The following is a 19,087-nucleotide window of genomic DNA, read 5'->3' as shown; positions in this document are numbered from 1 at the left end:
CTCGGTACAGCGGCAGGCATTCACACTCGGGGGGCATAAAAGAGAGTTTAATCGAGCCGTTAACAAGTTAAACCCATCGCCAATTACGTACGAGCGTAGGTGGATATATACACTTGTACAAGTGCACACGCAGGCGAGAGAGAAAGAGAGAGAGAGTGAGAGTACAGAGAGAAGAGCAGACGAGACGAGCAAAGGCAGCTTCTAGTTATACTGGAAGCGTACACAAATAGTGCCCACCTACTTGTCGCGAAATAAAAGCTCCGCCTCCGTGGCATCGCCATTGGCCGAGTCAGCCATTCGTCGTTGATCCCTCGCGCGGTGCTACGCGTGCTACGGAGGTCCGCGCGCATCTGCGCACTACCAGCCGACGGGCCGACGAAAGACGACGAGCGCGTGCGACTAAAAGCTCGTCTCTATCTCTCTATCGCGAGGATACTCGAGGATAAACGCGTAGGTGTCGAATCGCGCGCCGCAATCGCTCGACGGACCAGAGCCAAGAGTGGACATGAGTCGATATAGCTATCCGAGGTAAGTCGCGTCGACTACACGCGGCCTCTCGCTGACTATCCGACGACGAGCATGGAACAGTTGGCGCATTTCGTCTCGAAGAGCTTCATCGCCGTCAGCCCCGAAGAGGACGACAACGAATCGGACGATGCCCGCGCCACCAGCGTGCCACTGAAGCGTGCTCAGCAGCAGCAGGACGAGGATCGGGCCGACCTCGCGAGCTCCCAAGCCAACAACAAGAGACTGACCGCCAAGATGACGTTGCTGAGCGTCGCCCGACTGGTCGGTCGAGACGACAACGACAACGTGCCAGCCGACAAGAGCGACAGGTCCGAGAACGAGGAGAAGCAGCTGTCGCAGGACGAGGACGAGCCAAGAGTGCGCGTCAAGCTGCAGGACAAAGTGAGTGACGAGCAGTTGGACGCGGATCGGATTCGGAGCAACTCGTCCAGGGACGAGTCGCGTGACTCTTCGGAGCTTCGACAGGAGAGTAGGTATTTTTCATGTGCTTTTTCTCCCTTTTATCCGACGCTCGGTTCGTTGACTAATCACTCCCTCGAACGATCCACAGCTGAGCCAAACAACCAAATGGACGTTGATTCCAATCCTTACCGTCATCCGCATCAGCATCATCATCCACACCAATATCAGCATCATCATCTTCATCATCGTCAACTTCATCAAAAAGTTCACATAAGCGAGCTCGCGGCGAGTATAAAAGACGCGCCGCCCGATTCCCCGGAAGATCTGTCCATCGGCTCGAATCATCACCAGCAGGCCACGCAAATGCCTCGAAGCACCAGTCAAATGAGCACAACGTTAGCGAAACCGCCGGAACTGAAATTATCCGTGAGAAAATTATTGGGCTGCACACCGTCGCCGCCGCCTGAGAGCAGCAACAGATCGAGGTCCTGCAGTCCCGTCGCAGTCGAGTTCAATAGTGGCTCGCAGCGGCTTCATCGTTGCAGTCCAGATGCTCCGTCGCAGCAGCAGCAACAACAGCAGCTCAGGCATCCGGCGGCTGCCAGACTACGATTGATGCACGAAGACATCGCTACGTCCAGTCCGTCCGGCAAAGGTGAGAGAACAAACGTCACGGGAAAAACTCCCCTCCTGCGCAGGTTGCAGCGACAACTCGCTCGCTCGACGCGCGTCCTGTAAAAAATTCACGACCGATCGTTTCGTCTCACGAGTCGCACTCGCTCATCGATTACGTTTAATAATAATACGCACTTATATATAGCTGCACGGTCATTCCCGTTCGGGGACCTTTTTCAAAGACTCGGCGAATCAATTATTCAAGTCGTGAAGTCCGTATCGTGGCTATATGTACCCGCTGACCGCCACTTTTCAAGAGTCATTTTTCGGGACGGCAGTTGGCTCGTGCCAGCTACGTATTGTTGATAGAATCGGTCGATCTCAATTTCTCCGCGCCTCGTCTTGCTCACTGTGTCAGGAGAGTCAAATTTATCGGCTGTCGGAATTTTTTCCTCGACTACGGTCCCTTCGATACCCTTTAAGTGTACACAATCGAACGATTCAATAAAATAAGCGATCGCAATTGCAGTTGCTTTTACGAGAGCTACAGCCGTAAAAAAGCACTGGATATTAGAAAAGGTATCTGCTCGCTTGGGCTGCTATTCCCTGCATGTATATATATGTAGCACACGTATATTCGATTGATGAAATTACGGTCGGCCCTCGCGCGCGTGCCAGACTCGGGGCATATATAAAAAAGACAAGAAGCTTGACCATATCTCGCGAATTTTTTACTCCTCACGCCTGGAAAATCGAATTACGTCGTAAATAAAGCCGCGCACGTCTTTTCTGCATAAGAAAGAGAGAAGGAGGGAGGGGGAGACTCGCTCCGTAAGGGTAGCAAAAAAGTAAGATGTGAGAGCTACTCATCGTGATATACATTTTAGGGCCAAAAGTGTGGCCTACGGTCAGTCGCTCGGTAATAGTCATAAATCGCGCGCAAAGTGTTTCGCTCGGCTCAAATTGTTTTTTCATTCACGATGGCCCGATCGCAAGGCGCACACGAGACTAAGTGCTAATACGTCAGTGATATTAAATCGATGCATTACACAAATAGCCCCTAATCCGCGTGAACGAACATCATTACTTAGCGGAGGCGATAGTTTGTACCGGCTACGCGACGCGTGGGCATAAACAGCAGCAAGGAAAAAAAAGTCAAGGGTGCTGCGTCCGGCTCGATAGCCGACGAGTACAGTGGGGCGAGAAAAAGAAGAAGACGAGCGTCACCGGATGGATGTAACGAAATTACTGACCCCTACAGGCGCGCGTGTGTGTACCGAGCGTGATTGCGAGAGGAGCTGAGCTTTTTTTGCCTACGCACTCGTTTTCCTCTTGACTCTCGTTCTCATCGTACATCGAGGATCGGCGGCGAGGTAGTGCAAAAAAAAAAAAACAAAAAAAAAAGAGTCTCCTGCGCCGAGATTGGAAAAATGTCGGGGCGCGTATTACAGGGCAGCGCTGGCAGCGCGAGAATCGAGAGAATTGCCAGTGCGGAGCTGGGACTCGCGCGCGACAAATTCGCGCTCGCAGCCATGATTCGGGCCATAAATCTGCAGCGGCGCGTTATTATCATACTAGGCTGCTAGAGCGCCGCGGGCTTTAAAATGTGCCGAACGCAGGCAGGGCACACAGGGGGCGGCTCGCCGAGCTCGAAACCACCGACGCATATGCGCGACGGTATAGACTCCGGGCATGGCCATCGTATACATTATACAATATACACATCGCGTATATATCTTGGCCGCCCGCGCAGGGGTCGACGCGCAGATTGGATTATACGAGGCCGCCTATACACGAGCTGTTCGCTAATTGATTAAAACTCCCGAGATTCATACGCGTACGCACCTATATCATGGGCAATTCGCCGCCTACGTAACTCCTCGAGCTTTTTTCGCTCTCTTTTTTAATTACATCGCAAGCTCGCTACTTTTCAGCGCCTAAAAGAAAAGGAGAAAATCGTTTTAATCGATAGAAACTGCAGACGAGCTCGAGCAGTTCACGCTTCAACGGTTTTGCTCTAGGCTCTCACGGGGCATGATTATGTATACGGACGTACCCCCGCGGCTTGCTGCGCGCGATACAAACACATACTAGCACTTAACTAAATTATATAAATCTTCGCACCGCCGTCGTTGCTCCTCGTCGTCGTCTTAAGAAGTCATTAGTTAGCCTACGATTAATTAGCGTAGAAAGTCTCTCTCGTTCTCGTGCGAACCGAGAAAACTACCCTACGCCAAGTTTGCTATGGCGCGCAAGCTCGAGGCTATTTAGAAATTACCTAGCTCTTACAGCAAACTCAGGTGGTTTTCACTCACAGCAGGTGTGTGTGTGTATGTATAAGTTGATACTTTATTAAGTCTCGAAAGAGAAATCGTTCTTTAATTTGTCTCGAGGGATGCTGCAAGCTCAGCGATATTTGCGAGGATATAATTATCGTAAAGTGAGGCCAAGTGCGTATAAATCCTCGTCTAGTGAATATAATGCATAAAATTAAAGTCAATTTCATATTTATGCATTTATGAAGAAGGAAGGGGAGCAGCGCACTGATTTCAGCCAATAAGCGCTTTATGCTAGACATTTTTATTCTACGACGAGGCGTCGGAAATTCGTATACTCACTGTAAAGAAAGGGAGGGAGAGAAAGAAAGAGCCCGAGCGAAATGATCCGTGAAAAAGCTCAAGAAGTCAAGCAGAGAAAAGTTTCGGCAGCGGCGCGCCGAGCAAGCGTGAATTACACCGACACTTGGAGCGCGTCGTTCGCTCTACGTCTTGTTCTTTTACCCTCCTTGGCTATATGCTTTGTTTTGCTTATTTTTTTCACGGCCTTCGATAAAAGTGCGCATGTAATCGTTTGTTCAGGCGAAGGAACGTCATCGAATCACAACAACAACAGCCTCCTGCGTAGCAATCCGAGCGGCAACGGTGCATCGGCCAACGGCAGCAGCAGCAGCAGCGGCAGCTCGAGCGGCCCAAGCAGCACCGCAGGCCCCGGTGGTAACGGCAAACAACGCAGATCTCGGACGAACTTCACCCTGGAGCAGCTGGCGGAGCTCGAGAGGCTGTTCGACGAGACGCACTACCCGGACGCGTTCATGCGCGAGGAACTGAGCCAGCGACTGGGCCTGAGCGAGGCTCGCGTCCAAGTCTGGTTCCAGAACAGACGCGCCAAGTGCCGCAAGCACGAGAGCCAGATGCACAAAGGTATCACCGTCGCTATTGAGCTCTCGAATCGATCGATCACGAGCTCGAACTAACGAGCGATGCGATATTTGTGCTTAGGCGTGGGCGGAGGCATGGTACTGGCCCCTCGGAGCCCACCGACGTCGCTGGACTCGTGCCGGGTCGCGCCCTACCTTCCGGCGCTTCGGCTCCATCACGCGGCCCAGCTCCAGTCGCAGTCGTGCACCTCCGCGGCCAACGGAGCCGCTGCCCCGAGCGCCAACTCCACCAGCAGTGCCTTCGACCCGGCTGTGCTCCACTACGCCGCGGCCGGGGGGCTCTTTTGCCTGCCCCACGCCGGGCCCGCCACCCCGAGCGGCGCCGCCACGCCACGCCACGTCGGACACGCCAACTCCTCTTTGAGCCTGGGGGTGTCCCTGGCAGCGGCTGCGGCTGCTGCGGCGGCGGCCGCCGCGGCCAGCACCAGGTCCAAGAGCAGCAGTATCGCCGACCTGAGGCTCAAGGCTCGAAGGCATCAGGAGGCTCTGGGCCTCGACAGGACGGCCTAGAGCTCGAGTCCACTGCCAAAGCATTCTTTCAAGCCGACAATTGTGATCTCTGTACGTTAATGTTACTCCCTATCCGAGGGCTTATAATTATCATTACGTAGTGATAAAAGTTTTACGAGTGCGCGACGATGACGCATCGACTTTATTTAAACGTTGTCTCGTCCATAATCAAAAGGGCAGCTCTCTAATCAAAAGTATAGACAGCGAGCTGCTATGTAAAATAGAAAGGGGGGTGCGAACTGGCGAGAACTGAAATTGCTCCGCTCGAAATGAAAAAAAAAAAAATAAATAATGAGGTGGAAATTCATGCACGGCGAAAGGTACGAAAGTATACGTGTAAATTATTATTAAATAGACAAAAAACGAAAGAAACGTTCTAGCTTCGATCGATGTGCATCAGCGTTATATATAAGCTTGACCTCATGTTCTTACTTGTTGTTTGTTGATTTTATTTATTTATTTATTTTTTTAATTTTTTGAATATAGAAAATAGCATAATTATCGCAAGCATAAATTTAAGATACAGTGTAAAGTGATGCAAAAGTAGCAGAAGAAAAAAGTTGTGTATAGATTATTTGTCAAGTATTCATGTAATGACTTCCGATTCAACAATAAAAAGGAAAAAAAGTGTAGGTAAAAAGTCGCGTAGTCTCATTCCTTTCCCTCTGTTAAACTCGACTCCGTCAAACCTCAAGATATTTCCGAGCAAATAGTCGATGTATAGACGAGAGCGTGAAAAAACGTAGGAGAAAAAGAGGGTGAGGATAAAAACTGACCGATAAATAACGCGCGTAAAAGTGCAGAAAAAGTAAGAAAAACAGTTCGCGCGATGATTCAGAGATACATACTTGCCACGCACACACAGACGCGTATACTATACAGTCGCAGAGTTACATGTAGTACGTATTCCAAGGGGTCATCTCGCGGGGCGTTAATGCAATAAAGCGCGAACGAACGAGCGCGAGGATAAATCAAGCCCATCCGAGCTTGCGCGCGCCCGAGAGAGATAGCGAGAGAGTAATCTTGTTACGCCGTCATCTTTACACTGGCCGTCTGTCGGTGTGTTTGTGCTCGCTGTACATGTGTGTTGATGCAGCACATGTACACGTATAGATGGATTCTCTAGGGTGCCGTTACTGCGCCCAGGCATTAATCCAAGCGCTGCAAATAACTCCCTGTGTATACACATGCAGTCGACCTCTGCAACTTGATGTACTACACCAATAGGATTAGTCGCGCTGTACCGGAGTGTATTATTGAAAAGGACGATTTTTCAGGCCTAAATCAAAATGTATGCGACGAAATTAAGTACGCGTGCAGTGGCGCGACCCTCGGCACACAGACTCGCTATACCGGCAAATTAGAGTCTGTGTGTCTCCGTTTTAATCTCGACTTTTTAAATGAGCGAGCCGCGAGGACCGAGACGTTCTCAAATTGCCTGTCGTTTGTGCTCCGCTGGAGCCGCCGCCGCGTACATCCGTCGCTAGCTTTCGACGAGGAGCAGGATAAAAAAAGAACAAAACGTCCTTTTAATGCGAGCGTGAAAACTTAACTGGGAAATAATATGCGGCTAGAGAGAAGCGGGATAATATTCGCGACTCTACATCATCAATTACAGCCGCGTACGTAATTGTCGCGCAGTGGTTTCGCAGCGGTGCACTGGAGCGGCGCTAGGGATTGTAATGGTGATTTATCGCAGCTCCGCCGATTATTCGCCTTTTAAAACCGCCTAAACGAGTCCTCGGCACGATTGCGTATGCATGGCCCGGATTTTTTTGCCTCCTTTTTCCGTCTCTCCTCCGCGTAGGTGCATAAATCCTCGTATCAAGTTTTCACGCGTGTGGCTAGATTTTGCGCCTGCGATAGATAAATAGAGCAACAACAATAGACGTGCCGTGCGGCGCGTATGCGTATGTAAGTGTGTCTGTGCGCGTACGTAATGCTGCTACACTGTAGTACTACTGCAGGCATGGAGGGTGGCCATACCAGATATATCATCGCCTGGCAGTTATGTGTGTCATGAATTTTAGATTATCTCGGATTAGATTAAGGGGCGGATGTGCTACTGCTGCTGCTGCTGTTGCCACTACTGCTGGGGCACTTCTCTCCCGGGCGAATCCGTCAGAATCTTATATTTGCGTTTTTTATCCTCTTCCTTTCTATCGCTGTAAATCAGTCTGCCTCTCGGACACGTATGATGCTAACTCGACGTAAGAAAAGTTTGTAATCGTGCACGGAGCTGCGTAAAAGAGGGAAAATTGCAGTGCACGGATAAAGCGACACGTGCACGCGCGCATATAAACCAATGTAAGTATACGGTCAGTGCGATACTCGTTGTCGAATCAATTCGCCTAATAGTCCTGCTCGCTTGTCCTTTTATGCGTACGAACCCCTCGAATGTAGGTGCAGGCAGAGCGCGTGGCGCAGGGCTTTACGGCCCATTACCGTACCTGTCCCTTACGCCCTAATGAAGAGAAGCAATCACTTAAGAGAGAGTCAAGTTGTTGCTCCTTTTTACGCCGATTGGCTGCTACACGATGCGCATCTAGCACATGATTTAGTCGAATTTCATCGAGATTAACAGCGCCGCTAAAACCTACCGTATACGCACTACTTGACGGGAAATAATGAAGGGATTCGACAGAATTAAATACTCGTATGATTTTACTGTCAAGAATTTTTTTTTACTCTTTTTTGCTTTGATGATAATCATGATACAGAAAATTAAATAAATCCTAAATCAAGGTATTCATAACTTAATTTCTTTTAACAAAAATATAACGTTCGTGAATCCTTTTTCTTTTTACTTTTTTTTTTTACAAAGTGCGTTTGTCATCAGAAAAATATTTTTATGATGAAAATAAGCCTTATTTACAAATTATAAAGATTTCTTATGATTTTCGTACTTTTTTTTCATTTTATAAACTGCACAATTCATTGGCGAAGAATTTTATAAGATTCGCTTAACCAAATAAATTTTAGATGTAATAATGAACCGTACATTGTACGAATGAAACTAACATCACAATTCTTCTATTAACACTATAGTTAATGTAGAATTTTCACGAATTTACGGGTGTCTTGAAGAAAAGGATTGCGAGCATAATTTTTCTCAAGTTTCGTACTGGCTAGGTAAGCACGAGCTTCCCGAACATCATCAACAAAAATTTCTTAACGATAAACAACAAAGTTTCTGAAGAGATCTTGTTGAGGTAAATATTTTTTTGAAACTGTAAAAAGGGAGTATTTGAATTGTAGTACTCTGTTTGTACTAAAGATACTATAAATCGAGATAAATACACAGTGTATTCAATTTAATTATTCTAATATTTTACCATCGATTAAGAAGTACCATTACTTTGTATTATAGTAATTTTTTTGTTTCAATATATTCAATCATATACAGTATACAATATTATTTATATTTGTATAGAGAATGGCTCAGTCTATTACACTAGTCTTCATGCAACAACAACAATAATAAAAATACAACAATATATTTCATTCGTGTGCTTAACTTCATCTTTTTTTTTACATTTAATAATCTATTGAATACTTTATACTTTTTGATCACCCGAGTTTTATTTTGTTTTAAAACGTTATAGATTTAAAAAAATTTTTATCACCGAGTACGCGAAATTTCGTATTTATATCGACGTATTGCAATTAACACACGGTCCGGCCCCACGCAGTGTCGGAAATACTTTATCTCGCGTTTATAAAATATATAAAAAAATAATAATGAACTCTCGGACAAAATTTATACAGTCGCGTCCCCCCTGTAAAATCGATATAATTATACGTCAAGTCTTACATTATAAATTCCATTTGAACTGTTTAAGACGTAGCTTCCAAATGTAATTTCATTTTTAATTTGCAGCATCCACGTTAACTATATAAAAAAGTTGCTTGCAGTAGCATGTACACAGAGCCTGTCACTTTTCTTTATCGACAGTGTGAAGCCACATGTTCTACATTTCGAAATATTTCATCGGCGAGATATAAACTTATCACACGCAATAAATATATGTATATATTTAGAAATGCAGAAAATTGTCGCGTCCGATATGCTGTACATGTTAGCATGATCGGGCGTTATGAAAATATCAGTTTTTTTTACAATCTAGTTGTATATTATTTGATAATGTATATACTCCGTTGCAGTTTTTTATTATGTTATCCGCTTTTGTCCTTAAGTAGAAAAATCTAATTGATATATTATGAAATAGCATTGCACACAAACGTAAATTACTACGCGTTCGATACATAATTAATAATCGAGAGCTAATTTTTTCATTTTATCAGAACCTAGGAACTATTAAAATTACAATGATTAGATCATACAAATATTATATGATACAGAAATAATCGATGCAAAACTCGATTGTCACTGACTTCTGTACGCGCGTTAAGAGCGCAAGTTGCTAAATCGCATGTTTATTTTTCATATTTAGTCAAAGACATATATACACTTACAAGTTGCGACGTTGCATTTAAACAGCATTTTAGCGTATAGCGTTTATATAGTAATTTGAGTTTAGATGATTTTATTTTCAGCAATGTGCGCGAAATAATGCTTATGTATCCTAAAATAACTTTGTTAATTATATGTAAGACTTATATGTTAATACCGTTTACCCTTTTTTCAAAGTGTCGCACAATCACCGTATAATAGCATCGTGCGTTTAGAGAATTTCAACACTTTTCTTAAACCGGTAAATTATTACATTTTTTCTTGAAAAGACATGTGGCTCATGTACATGACATCTATGCTGGCTCCTAAATAATTATAAAAAGTACTGATATCACAAAAAATGGATACAAACAGAGTACAGAGTATGCCAGCTTACTAAAAAAAAGGGAGAAAAACCCGAATTTCTTTTAAAATTTTATTTGTTTGATATCGTTTGCTAAAACTAAAGGACTAAGAAACTTGTAGATGCAAATGGCTCTTAGAGTATTCAATTCGTACAAAGAGGTACGTACAAAATATATTTTATCTTTATAATTGTATATGGAATTGCTTTTTTCATTTATAGATTAACTTGCTCGAAATTTTTTTACCTAGCCAGTGGAATATTTAATTTAGAAAATTCTAATTCCAATAATAATGCGTTGAAGTTTTTTGAAGAAAAAAACGTCAAATGAATACCTAGTACCATGAAAATTGATTTACGTAATAAAAATTATAATGAAAAATTAAAAAGGTTTGCAACTTATAATGCACATTTTAATACGTGCAAAACAACAATACAATTTTGTTCCAGTTAGATGTTTTTGGAAAATAACTCGTGTACGATAACGCGTGCATATTTTTTTCATTTAAATCCATTCAGTAAATTCCTTGTGCACTCATTTGCGAGATGTAATTTCAGTGCAAGAATTTTGGACTTTGATTTTTTTACTATTTAATAAGTTTCATAGATTTCACGTTATAGCTCACGCTAACGGTTGAGGAAAGTTTGTGTTATAACTTTTACATATCAATATCAGTTTAGGTTTTTTCTTAGGTAAGAAATTTATTTCTAACAAATCAGTTTGTCGGTCTAAAATTTGTTATATTTACATAAATACAATTTGTATTCCACACATAAGTAATAAAAAAATTAAAAAATAAAGATAAAATATAATACAATATAAAGAAAGAATAGGAAAAAAATCAATAATTGCATAAATAGTCTGCCACGTAAAACATTACTCGTATATTTAACTCAAAAACTTTTTTGCTATGCGATTATTATTTATAAAGATATATTGCGCGTATCCTAGTATCACAATTAATTCAGTGACAATTTTCGGCATGAACGAATATATATAATATATATATGGAATGGCACAATGCGGGTCAAGTTACAACGTATAAAAAGTAAGTATACATTTTCGAAAAAATGAAAATCTAATGGAGCGATAAACAATTTGTAAAATAAAGCCAATTCTTTTTTACGGTATAAAGGTCATTTATAAACATCAAACATTTTGATTGTTTTAAAAGAGGTATGATTATGCCTTGGTAAAGAACAAATAAAATCTAAAAAAAAAATTGACATCAGGTCGCACAAAATTCGATGAGCAATATAACGTGAGATCTATGCTTACTAGCAAGCAGCTAACCAAGCTGTTAACCGAAATACAACAGTGAGGCTGCCTTTAGTTCTCTTTGTCAACACTGATTTTTCTTTCATCATCATATCCTCGACAAGTCAATCTCTTGATTTTATCGTACTTATGAAAAAAATGTTCTTACATTGAGGGTATTTTTAACACTTGACAGTGTTTTACGGTTTTAAATTAGAGTGGTCAAATAGCATCTGCTATTAATTGTGTTTAAACAGAACTCTAATATCGAATATACGTTTTTTGAATCACTATTTGGATCAATTAAATACAAATAAACTGTAAATAATAATTATCTATATAAGTTTTGTTGAAATCATTTTCAGTGTTTGCTTAGGGAGAAACGAAGATTGAAAATTGAACTTAAATAAACTTTTTGCAGTTAATCCAAATTTTTAGAGGAAAAAACGTACATCGTCATTGAGTGATTATTTCGCGGATTAAGGTATCTTCTTAGAATGAAGTCGAGTTTCATTAAAATGTCAATTGATACCTTTTACATTTTATGTGGTTGTACGCGTCCACAAAGCAAAGCCCACCCTTCCCACCCTCCCTCCCATCCCATTAAATTTGAATCTTCTCGGCCATTGATGTTCAGTGTCGTTCCTTCTCATTATTTCGCGATAATTCTCTTTCCTATAATTAATAAAACATTTAAAAACTTTGATTCATTTTTCCATTTCAATGTCGATTCGTCTTTACTATATAATATATCTATGAAGTATGCTCGCGTAAAGTTAACAATTCATTCGATCGTTACATACTCCTTTGACTTCCCGTTCGCGTTTTCTATTATGAATAATTCTCTTAATAATTCGTCGCAATTAATTGTTTCGCGTTATTTTTGTAATATAACATCGTTAATTATATTCGATATTTGTATGAGTGCTTGAGTTTGCCGAATTATTCATACGCTGCTTGACTACGGCGCACGCGTTGATTTGGCTTCTCTTGTCTCAAAAACCCGAGGAAAGGGTCCGATGACGACGGTTTCGTCATTCGGTACGGTGATTAACCATGACTCGATTGTGTACTTTATTAACGACGACGTTGCTGATGTTGAGAAGAGGCCGTGGTTTCACCCACCCACCCTGATCGCCCATGTTTTTGAACCCCGCCCAACCCCGTGCGGCCTGATTCTGGATATGGCCTTCTGAAAAAAAAAACAATTTTTGATTACTTCATGAATACGCTTCATTTTTTTTTTTTTTTAGGACGAGTTAGAGTTATCATTAAAACTTACCAATTGCAGGCAAAACCGTTCAAACGCCATACAATTGGTTCAATCTCTCGCTAAGTTGTCTAGGAAATTGGTCTGTAAACCTTTTCCAACTTTCTGGTCCAACCTGAGTTCTGAATCCATGTAAAATCTAAAAACAGAAAGTATTGTTTTTCATTAGCCAAATGAATTAATTCGGTAATCATCAGAAAATTCAATGTCTACCTTTTGGAACATATCCTTCAGGTCATCTCTGGGCGATACCCATGACGCGACAGCGTCGCAGAAGAATATGAAGTCATTAACAACTCCGGCTGGATTTGCAGATATCATAAGACACATTCCACGGAAAGCAGAGTCTTTTTCTTCGTTATCCCGAATATTTCTTAAAGATGTGCACCTATTAAAATTTAATAGAAGTTTAAGAAATAACTCATATCACTTGAGTTGAAAATGTTTCATGTTAAAAATATGATGATTTATAAATTATGAAAAAAAAGTAGTGCTCAATATAAATTAGAAGAAAAAGTTGAATTTAATGATTAAAATGAGTTAAAAATTTTCAAAAAAGTTGAACAACAATGGTAATGTTTGAAGGTGCTAAAAATTGATTTTGTATGATGAGCATAGTTCAGAAGACAGGATATCGTTATAAGTTTGTAGCATGGTAAAGAGGTCGGGTTTACATTTATATTCGTTACGTCCAAAGTAATTATTCGTCCTTTCCTATAGTTAGTGTAAAGACAGAAAATAAACAGCGATTAAAACCTACCACAACAAATGTAAACCTACCAGCTGCAGGGATTTTACTTAAAAATCAAAACCTCCCATACTCTTAGGCAACGAAATGAAATAGTTTAACTCACAAAAACTTAATACAACTCTAAGAAAATTCATTTCAGGAAAGTTAATAGTCAAAAATATACATTTACTTTTATGAATTTTCTTAGAAATAAATTTAAAACTTACTTCAAATTATGAATAAATATGTTAGAATTAAGTGCTAATGATAAAAAATAGAATAGAAGATAATAATAAATAAATTTACACACCACTGTTGGACAAACTGCTGTAACATAGGAGCGACGTCTTGGGGACACACTAAACCAAGGCGACCGATCGTAATGGCTACGTTTTTTCATTTTCAGTTTCGATAAGTAGGCAAGTGAAGTGTAGTGAAGTGAACCGGAAACACAAACAATAAGACAAACTGATAAACAACAGTGAACTCAGGTAAATATATGTTTATATGCTGCTCAAAAACTTCAAAAAATACGCAATTAATAATCAATAATCAATAATCAATAATTAATAATTAATCATAATGAATAAATGTTAACAATCAATATACAATGTAAACACAGGTGAACATATTATTACCAACAGTTAGCAATGTAGCCGCCGTAAATAATAAATTTAATATTAATAGCAGCGTGCGCGTCCATGATAATATAAAAACAATGACTGCATTATAATAATAGGTGATAGTCAAATTTGAATTTTTTAAAAGGCTATATTTAACAAAACTAATAAATCGAATGTGCTTGCTAGATGTGAATAGTAACTGATGCGATTCAACGTCAAGTTAAAAGCCATGTTTAAACACACGCTTCATATTTTACTAGCATTTAAGCCATTCTAACTGGTTAATCTCGAGTAATAGGCAATCGCACACTACTGAATGCATTATGATAGAAAATAACATATCACATTAAATCGTGCAAACATTACTAAAACACGATGAGTCTGACGTAGGTCATCTTTAAAAGTATATTAAAATTGTCAGAGAAAAAGTAACATCAGAATGAATTCGTTAAAAACTAATCGTTGCTGTGTCGCTTGATGGTAAAACTATAAAATTGGGTCAAATTTTTAATAAATTTTGATTTTGGTATTAAACTGAAAATTATACATTGTAACTAATAGTCATGTACATAATTCATGATAAAAATATTAAAATTCAATGAAATAATTATTAAGTAAATAAAAATAAATACTTCACCTCCGACAAATGATTACTTACCAGTATTCTCCAAAAGCGTTTTGGGTGTGTTAGGTCTATTTATGATTTGAATAAGATGTACCAAAATCAGTGGAATATAAGCGCTTGTTTCAGCTCCTACAAAAATATTCAAATTTTAGTAAATAAAAAAGATCTGCAACAAAACCAGAATATTTTTGAACATAAATACTCTACCGAGTTTAATAGCTATTTCTCCGATCGCCCAAGTAGCGTTGTTACAAACAGAAATATATTCTGGATTCAAATTTTGTCCAAGAATAGGCATGAATTGGGCTGTAAAAATTATATTAGTAAGCGAGTTGCTTAAAATTATGTCAAGGATTTAGAAAATTTTTCATGAAACTCACGTATACAGGGTTGCACATGTTGGAAACAAGCTTTAGTAAGATCACCAAGTAGAGCAAAACTGCTTTGTCTTACTTCTGGCATATGATCTTGCATACACTGATACAGCAATTCCATTATATTACTATTAACAACAAGACGCTCCATATGACCATTGAGACCTTCGGCTAATCCACTTAGCAGATCTAACGCTACAATCATGAAGTCTTTGTCTGGTGCATCACAAACCGACGGGTTTTGAGTATACGCTACATGCCGCTGCAAAGTTTGTTCGACTAAAGACACACATCTTCGATAAACGGGTTCGCAGTAAGGCAGGAATCCTGATTGAAGGGCAGTAGCTACTGAAGATAAACATTCCAATAGTGGGAAAAGATCTTTATCTTCATCTTTTAGTACATTCCATTTTTGAATGAGAGGCGGCATTAGTAAATTTATATAATCTGGTTTATTCAAGTGCCGTCCTACTGAGTCTGCGAGTGTTCCAATGGCATCATACAAAATCAACAAGTTTTTATGTTGATATTTACCTGTTTATAAAAAATAATTATAAATTTTAAATCGATCTAATTTACAATAATTCTAATTGATCAAAACTGATGTGCTTAATATGATATATTAAACTTACCAAATGCAAATACTAGAGTTTCCAAAATGAAGCCTAAATAAGGAACCAATTCAGTGCAAGCTTCCTCTTCTAAAGTTGCAAATGCAGAGCAGGCGGCTTCTTGAACACGCTTGTTGCCATCTAATATTCTTTTGAGAAGTTCAGTCATCAATGGCTTCAAGAAAGTTTCATGAGGTTGGGTACATACCCAATGTGAGTAACGACTTAATGTCCAACAAGTGATAGAACGAACTAAAGCTTTCTTATCACCCAAGCAATTGATGAGGTAAGGAATTAGTTCATTAAGATGAGGCAGCATACCCTGCATGCATCCTTCAGCAATTGCTCCCAATGCAAGAATACCAGACTCCTTAATTTCCCAGTCCGAATGAAACAGAGTTTCTTTCAAAATGGGAACCAAAACTGGTAATAAGTCATCTTTAAACACATTAGCAAGCATGTCCAAGGCTGCAGCTGAACACTTTCTCAAATTCCAATCACTTAAAGAAGAGTCATCATCACCTCCATCTTCAGAATCAAGATCTTTATCGTCATAGCCATTTTCATCAGTACTTTTGTTAACTGCATGGTTGTTATGATGTGTTTTAGATTTGTGGAAACGCGGCCTAATATCTTCCTCTTTATCAGGAATCATTTCATCTTCTTCCACATCTCCTTTCAAAAGAATAATGTCCAGTTCAGAGTATTTCATACCCTTAACCAGGACAGGAACCAATCTAGGTAAATGTTGTGCTAGAACTTCTCTGCTAAGTGAATTTTCAGCTAGAGACAACCAAAATTCACAAGCTTCCAGTGCAACGCCATCATCTTGATCTTGAGTTCTCAAAAGCATGTATTCTATAATATCATGCATGTAGCAAATTAATTTGTCCATTCTGACTTCCAGCAACATAACTAAGGCTCTGCATATATTTTTTCTCACTTCAGGGTTGTCATCTGATGTTAAGAAGAAAAGATTTTCAAGAAATGCATCCATATGCATCATTAGAGATGGAGTTCTTATGATAATAAATTGATTCACACAAGCGATAGCATGTGATCTAATTCTGGGTGAATTATGTCTAAAAAACTGTAGGAATTTAGGAATCAGAACATTTAATGGGCGACTTAAATGATCACTTTCTAATTGTTCAGCTGAATCTTCACAAATCTTTTGTAAAGCTCCAAAAGCTCCTTCACATACATTATAATCTTGAGAATCTAACATTTGACACAGAGCTGGAAGTAGTTCAGGCCACTGACTTAAGTCACCTAAAAATTCAATAAATCATAAATAATTAAAGTTTTACTAATAAATTTTACTTAAAAAAAAACAAGAAAAAAACATACCTCTGGATGCAATAGTTGTAATTAGAATCCCTACTGTTGCCCGTATCAACGGTGATGGGTCTCCAACAGCTGAGAGACATTCTTGCTTTATAAATTCTGTTACTTCGACATGAAGTTCATGATAGTGCGTCTTAACATTATTTTTTAAAATAAGACCACTAAGTGATCTTGTTGGTTCATCTATAGTAATAAATACAAAAGTTAAAAATCCAAACAACATTGAAATGTCAAAGTTGATTTATCAAAATCAGTAGTTTACCTTCTGAGGTGAGTTTTGTCAATACAAAGATAAGATAATTATTGAAGTCAGGAAATTTGTTTAGTTCCTCCAATTTCTAATTTGATAATTTTGGTTAAGGAAAATATGTTTGTCTGAAAAGTCACGTTTGATTCGTAATAAGAAAAAAAATTTGTCCCCATTGGGTGTTCAACACGTTTCTCTCTTTTTTTCATGCACTGTAGTATATCAGTTAGCGCGGACACCTATGCGTTCGGCGTATGTATGTATAAACTAGGAAAAGAGGGGAAGGGCACGTACAGCAGAGATGAAGAGTCACACGGCACACACTGCTTGTGGTACAAGTTCTCTCTCTCTCTCTCATTCGAGTGTTGTTTATCAAAATGCATATAAAGAATGAAACGACGACTACGTCGTATAAGACGGCAAGAGTTAATGACTTGGTTGTACGTGAAGTTCCGAAAAAAACGGAGTAGTAAAGCCCGCCCTTGACTCATATATACACATAGCATTACATGTGTGCCTATACACATACACGGAATCTTGGGCTTCACGCATGCACATTATATTCGCAAAGAAGCACACGCATAGAGCTGAGATATGTGGAACCTGTCGAATATCAATCTATCATTTATAAGCATTGCAAAAAGCACAGATGAAGAGCATTTTTACGGTCGATCCACGAGGCACAAGCAGTCGAAAATTATCGAAAGTAAAATATGGCTGTAAGGTTGGGGTATGCATGATGAGGTGGAATGAAACCGGGCACTCGATGGGCAGCGTTAATAGCGCTCGCAAAAGCGGAAGAATTATCTCATTTACATATTATGATACGTTATGGTTGCGAAATGTGCGCAGGGTTTCCGCGTGATTCATAAACATCATTATTTATATGTACGATATATATCAACGAGAATCACGAGCAAAGAAATGGGAGGGGAAAGTTAGTGTGTGTTGTCAGTAGCTATAGGTATATCAACGCAAGCTAAAAACCTCGATGATTATTTTGACACGAATAGAAGTTCCGACGCTCGAGAAAAAGTAATTACTACAACTCATACATTCATAAGAGTAACATCGAAGCGAAGGCACATACACTGTAACGGATATGAAGATAGAATGCGAGTTCCACTCGTCTGCAAGCGCGGAACAAATGACCTTTTTATTCTATCTCTCGGCAGCAATCTTTAGCTGGAAAAATTATCATCACTTTTTGCAAAAAGGATACTTGCTGGACAGCGCGTTGAACCTCAGTGTTGGGCGACTGTGATTCCTTCAAAAGCGTCAGTATTTGCCGTAGTCCTTCCTCCTGCGGTTGCCACGCCATTTTCATCGTATTCCGCGAACTGCTGCTGCTGCCACTACTGTATGAAGTCTGCAGACCCGCACGTAAAAGCACTGAACGCAACCAGACGTCTGTGATTTTAACACTGCTACTACTGATGTTGCTGCTGCTGACCTCGCCGTGATTATTTGTTGTATTACTACTAAAACCAGCAGCACTTGTCGTTGCCGTAGTCGTACGAGAAGTGGCCGTGGTCGAGCTGCTGCTGCCGCCGCTGCCAGTTGCCAAGAACGGAAGTCTCCTTCTATAAGTTGGATTCTGTTGCCGTGTGCTGTAGTAAGCAGCCGCAGGAGTTGTAGTACTTGTCGCTGCTGCTACGGCCGCCGCGGCTGCTGCAGCTATTATCGTGTCGCTGCTGCTGCACATTTTGGCGCTGCTGTTGCTGCTGATACTCGATGTTTTTGATATGCTAGACTTTGCCGCTCCTGCGCATGAATTGTCACCGATACCCGGCGGTATTGTCGTACTGCTCCAGCTGCTGTTGCTCGTCGAGTCGTTTTTTACGGCATGCTGCTCGTCTTTCTCCTGCGACGAATACGGGCCCATCCTTGATGCTTTTCCATGATAATGATTC

General features: G+C 40.5%; 2 protein-coding genes across 2 annotated transcripts; one reads left to right on the top strand and one right to left on the bottom strand.

The window, feature by feature from the left end:
• The first annotated feature begins 579 nt into the window (after nucleotides 1–579).
• Nucleotides 580–5,890, top strand: LOC106660303 (homeobox protein aristaless-like 4). The gene is made up of 4 exons (XM_023461989.1): nucleotides 580–997; nucleotides 1,079–1,585; nucleotides 4,404–4,745; nucleotides 4,824–5,890. The coding sequence occupies exons 1-4, from the start codon at nucleotides 580–582 to the stop codon at nucleotides 5,270–5,272; spliced, it is 1,716 nt and encodes a 571-aa protein (XP_023317757.1). The 3' UTR covers nucleotides 5,273–5,890.
• A 4,875-nt stretch (nucleotides 5,891–10,765) lies between these two features.
• On the bottom strand, nucleotides 10,766–18,770 carry LOC106660357 (transportin-1). Its single transcript, XM_014383292.2, has 11 exons — nucleotides 18,397–18,770; nucleotides 17,190–17,265; nucleotides 16,931–17,110; nucleotides 15,602–16,852; nucleotides 14,976–15,503; nucleotides 14,803–14,901; nucleotides 14,629–14,724; nucleotides 13,658–13,733; nucleotides 12,831–13,005; nucleotides 12,630–12,756; nucleotides 10,766–12,539 (listed from the first exon to the last, which is right to left on the bottom strand). Exons 1-10 carry the CDS (start codon nucleotides 18,499–18,501, stop codon nucleotides 12,649–12,651), a joined length of 2,694 nt encoding a protein of 897 aa, XP_014238778.1. The 5' UTR covers nucleotides 18,502–18,770; the 3' UTR covers nucleotides 10,766–12,539; nucleotides 12,630–12,648.
• Nucleotides 18,771–19,087: the final 317 nt, after the last annotated feature.

The sequence above is a fragment of the Trichogramma pretiosum genome, unplaced genomic scaffold (genome assembly GCF_000599845.2).
Source record: "Trichogramma pretiosum strain Unisexual culture from Peru unplaced genomic scaffold, Tpre_2.0 scaffold27, whole genome shotgun sequence".
NCBI classification, from domain to species: Eukaryota; Metazoa; Arthropoda; class Insecta; order Hymenoptera; family Trichogrammatidae; genus Trichogramma; species Trichogramma pretiosum.
Note: the sequence above shows the minus strand (reverse complement) of the source record. Positions and strands in the feature narration are given on the sequence as shown.